The sequence below is a fragment of the Gastrolobium bilobum genome, unplaced genomic scaffold, assembly GCF_033153095.1.
Source record: "Gastrolobium bilobum isolate Gb01-03AN ecotype WA unplaced genomic scaffold, APGP_CSIRO_Gbil_v1 utg5726, whole genome shotgun sequence".
NCBI classification, from domain to species: domain Eukaryota; kingdom Viridiplantae; phylum Streptophyta; class Magnoliopsida; order Fabales; family Fabaceae; genus Gastrolobium; species Gastrolobium bilobum.
Window position 1 is genome coordinate 955,688 of NW_026896804.1, and position 4,837 is coordinate 960,524.

The 4,837-nt window shown below is 37.7% G+C and overlaps 1 protein-coding gene across 1 annotated transcript; it reads right to left on the reverse strand.

Moving 5' to 3' along the window:
• Window positions 1–1,990: 1,990 nt before the first annotated feature.
• On the reverse strand, window positions 1,991–4,543 carry LOC133302154 (molybdenum cofactor sulfurase-like). The gene has a single exon (XM_061501903.1). The coding sequence runs from the start codon at window positions 3,967–3,969 to the stop codon at window positions 2,098–2,100; it is 1,872 nt and encodes a 623-aa protein (XP_061357887.1). The 5' UTR covers window positions 3,970–4,543; the 3' UTR covers window positions 1,991–2,097.
• Window positions 4,544–4,837: the final 294 nt, after the last annotated feature.

Sequence of the window (4,837 nt, forward strand, 5' to 3'; positions counted from 1 at the left end):
TCATTAGGGTGAGCCCAATTAATGAAGGAATAGTGTGGGCTGTCGTTCCAAAATGGCTCAATCTCAGAACCTACGTCCAAATTTAAACTTATCCGTTAGTACGAAAGAAAACACACATATATATATATATGCAAAATTAAAACTTTAATTTACAATCTTACCACTACTAACAGGGTCAACACGGAGTGGTGGCATAACCTGGGAACTCAAGTTTCCTGAACTAGTATCAGCGTCAAAATTCCCCTTTACGTCCGTATCTGAGGTGTCACCCAGCGGAATAACACTCTCGGGTTCACCATCGTCTTCACTGTCCATATCCTCGTCATGCTCATCCTCATCCTCGTCTATTTCCCTCAGTGTTATCTGACTTAAGACAGGTGCAGGTGCAGATAAACCGACCACTCTGTCTTCTTGACTTTGACTTCTTCCATGCACAGGTGCAGATGAAGATTGACCACAGTCTATTTCAACATATATCTCAATAAAGTTTTGAAATTTTCGGTCCACAAATGCATCTATGACACAGTCCACATCTTCATCGTCACATATATCATTACCAATGTAGAATATAACACCCTTACCAACTGTAGACTCTACCCTGGCGATCATCCGTTGAACGCCATGGCTGCCGTGTAGCCCCAATTTTTGGTGAATCCTCCCCTTCAGTTCATTGTACGTAGTGCCCCGTTTGATTTTCAACATTTTCGTTTTTCCTTCAAATTGAACACCGTTGGGGCCTTCATAATGCTTTCCATCATAGTAAATCATGGTAACATACATGTTTGGACTTGAGCTCATCTTTCACACGAATTTTGGGGGTAGGAATCGGATTTTAGGGTTTTGGGTTCGGATTTGGGGGAAACAATTGAGAAATAAAGGGAAATGACAATGATTTCACAATTACTATGCCTTAGAGGTGGTGGGATGAAATGAAAGGGTGATTGGAAGGATCACAGCTGACAAACAAGAGAAAGAGGAGTTTTGATTTCGAATATAATGAAAATGAGACCGAGAGAGGTCTGGATATAGGGTTTTCTGCGACATTTAGTCGACTAAATAATGGACTTAGTCGACTAAAAGTGCAACGAATGTAGTCGATTAAGGTGAGTATTTAGTCGACTAAATTTCGCGTTTCATGATTTCTGAGTTTTGCCCATTTAGTCGATTAAAAGTGCAACTTAATCGACTAAATGGGGGCATGATGGTGGATAGTTCTTGGGAAGGGACAAATTGGTTATTAATTATTTAATGAGGGACAAAAGGGTCAAAAAGCCCGGTTAGGGTTATATGATAGGAAATATTTGAAACATTGAACTTGTGTTACGACAAAATTGGAAGGTCAGCTTCACTCATAATTTATGTATGTGAGGGTAACAACTAACAAGGTTGCAAACTAATTAGCAGGGCTTTCTTATTCCGCATCTCTTTTCTTAGAAATTTTCAGGGGTGCGTCAATAATAATGACAATGATAACATAGTCCCATAAGTCGCCAACAAAAACAAAGGACATACACAAGTGGATTGGGCCTGTAAATCCAATTTTATGGTCCAAACTCATCACCCTGATTAATTGGGTTGGGTTTCAATTTATATAATCTATTTTTTCGGCAAATACATTTTTTAAAGTGTCTAGTATTAACGAAAAAAAATACAATATTCAAAATCACCTTCAATGATTAGACATTGAAATTGTGTACAATAGTAATATATAACTTCAAATCTTACACCAGCTATAAATTTTCTTTTGGGAAATATATATTTAAAGATTATTCTGATGTGTTTATATAGATATATAAAAAAAAATTCTTTTTTCTTTTACATTTTTCATACTTTTTAAATGCGTATCATTAAAAAAATAAATCACTAAGAAATATATTTTTATTTGCTAGATTTTTTTGCTTCTAAAAATAAAAATAAAAATTATAACATGGAGAGGTTGTTCAAATATCTGAGGGATGCAGTAGACGGATATGCTAAACAGTAGGGGATTCATTCTCCAAGTGTCTTAAGTAATAAAATATTGGAATTATAGCTGCATAACTTAATGAAAAAATGATAAAGGGAAAACAAGAAAAAAAATAAAATAAAAATAACAAGTCATATATCAAGAGTCTTCTGATTTAGAGCCATGTATCTCAGCCTCTCTTTGTCCACAAAGTCTGCATCTAGGAACCTGGAAAGAAAAGCCCATAGCCTATATACATCTTCAAAGTTAGTCAAGAAACCAAGTGCAGCTGTCACCACAGATACCCCAAAATCATGGCTTTGTGTCTTGTTAGATTGGCACAGCCCTTTCACCTCACATATTCTCTGTCTCTTTTCTTCATTCTTGTCTGAGAATCGGATGTTCTGCAAAAATGCTCCACTTAAGGATATATTGTTACGATCTGCTAGCTTCTGTACAACTGTAGGATCAATTTTTTCTCCTTTCCAATCAAATACATTAAATGCCACAGCAGGTCCACGATGTAAATTTATCTCTGGTCCATATATCCTAATAAGGGAAAGTCCAGTTTGAGTATGTGGATGTTGAAGACTCATTAATGCATTAACGAGCCAATTGGTAAGATACCTACCCCTGCCACTAATTAGTATTAGCCCCACTGAGTCTGCATGGTCCAATCCTCTACACTCAATCTCTGAGCTTCCATTCACTAAGCCTAATCTTTCTTTAGATTGAACTGACTCAAGGGATGAGTTTAACTCCACTATTTCTGATGATAGTGTACCTTTCTGCTTCACGTACGCTTCTTCAGTCACATGTTGTGGAGGAGTTTCACTCTTTGGTTCAGTTTCTTCATCAGCGATGACAATCTCTTCCTGTGGCTGAGGTTGTCTAAATGCTGGAAAAAGGCTTACAATTCCTATGCTTGTAGCATTTCCTGACTCTTTTAGAGCAGAGATACTAGATTTCTTGACAAATAAGCACCCAAAACCTGATGGATTTTTACCAAATTTTTTGTAAAACGAACATACCATAAAATCAGGCTTAAACATAGTCAGACCCAAGCTCTCCATTTCCTTTGGTACTAATGCACATGCATCAATCAAGACATGCCATCCATTTTCTTGGGCCATGGACATCCATATATATGAATATGGAGCTCCAGTGACTCTTGAATGAAGTGGGAAAACGAATAGACCTCTCTTTCTTTTATCCCTTCTACTCATTATCATCTTCTTCAATTTTCTATACCGGATTCCGAGATTGGGCCAGGAGAATTCAGCTGACAAGATATTAGCTCCTTGCTCCTTGCAGGTCTCAATCATCACATCCACTGCCTCGCTCTTGTGGTCATACACTGTGAGAAGCTCTCCATCAGATTGAAATTTGAAAGAATTGCCTATGAGTTTAAATGCAGATACCTCATTTGCAATGAAAACCAGGGTGTAATCAGCTTCAGAGATATTCATAAATGCCATGATTCTTTCTCTAATTTTGGATTCTAATTCTGATTCCTGGCCACCATAGAGTACCTGAGAATGCAAATTTATCGGCTTGTAGGAGATATCAAAGAAGGGTGGTTCTAAGGCAGAGTAAGGCAATGATGGAGGAGGACATGAAGATGAAGAAGCAATTGAAGTTGAAGGACACGATCTTTGCTCCTGAGCGTTAGAGAAAAGGCCATATCCAGTGTAATCAAAACAAATGTTGGAGAGATTCAAGTGATTATATTCTTGGGCACGAATGCGATCAACTTCAGAAGTACTGCAAAATGGAGGGTATGCTTTGGTGAAGTTAATGTATGACTCATCCAAAGAAGGGAGAGTCTCATGGTTGGTAAATTGGTTATAAGGATGAAGAGTGGAAGATGTGGCTGCTTCCAAGTCGTCATGGATTGATCCAGTTATATTGATGATGGACTTGGTAGTGTTATGAAAGTTATCAAAGTAGGATGCAAGAAAAGGAGAAGGAAAACAACCGCTACAGCAGGGTTGTGATGCTTCTCCAGAGCAAGGTGGGTGCATTTTCTTTCTTTCACCCTCATTCCATTCTGGTATATTGTCTTTCTTTCCCTTGTCTAGTTGATTTCATTGGAAGTTTCACTAAATTGTTGTTGTTGTTGTAAATGTCTAATTTCATTGTCACTCAGACAGGTTGTCCCTTGGAGTGTTCCACGAGCCTCTTAAATTTTCCAAATTTTTTCCTCCCTCGGCCCTAGCTTCTTGTACAATGCCAATAATACTACATTGTTGGTTATTGAGTACGACATCATTTTATTTCACACCTATGAAGTTGGGAAATTCATGATGAATTTATTGTTGAAACCATTGAGTTAATTAGGTTTGTTCGCCAAATTAATGTGTTAGGAGGATTAGTTATGTTGAAAATAACTATCTAGACAGCAAATGTCGCTGGTCCATACGGAGATTTCATCTCTAGGACCTTGCCATCAGAGTCCTTCTTAGATAGATAATATAAGTAAGTGGTTGTGGTGCTTCCTGCAAGCGATAAAAAAAGGTATTGGAATTGGTTATCATCGAACCTTGAAATTCTAGTCCTGTCGATGCTGATATCGAAAACAAACAAGAGGTAAAAGGCAAAGGGTGAGTTTTCATAGTGGCTGGCATTATCACGTTACATGTAGTCATGTAGACCCAAATTTCTTCTTTGGAATAATTATGCTTTTATCGGTGATATTTGCTTTCACCCTGCTTTTACTGATTAACGTTTTGTGATTGCATACCCGCATAGCACAAAGTGAATATATACTGGCATACCCCACTTCACCATTTGGCCCCTATTTTGTATGTGCCTTGGAGCGACTCGTTTTGCCTAGTCAAGCAGGGCAATTTTTTTTCCTTTTGCTACATATGAAGAAAAATATTAAGGGAA

Coding starts and splice junctions, on each gene's coding strand:
- LOC133302154 (XM_061501903.1), bottom strand. CDS start 3,969: ATGCACCCACCTTGCTCTGGAGAAGCATCACAACCCTGCTGTAGCGGT.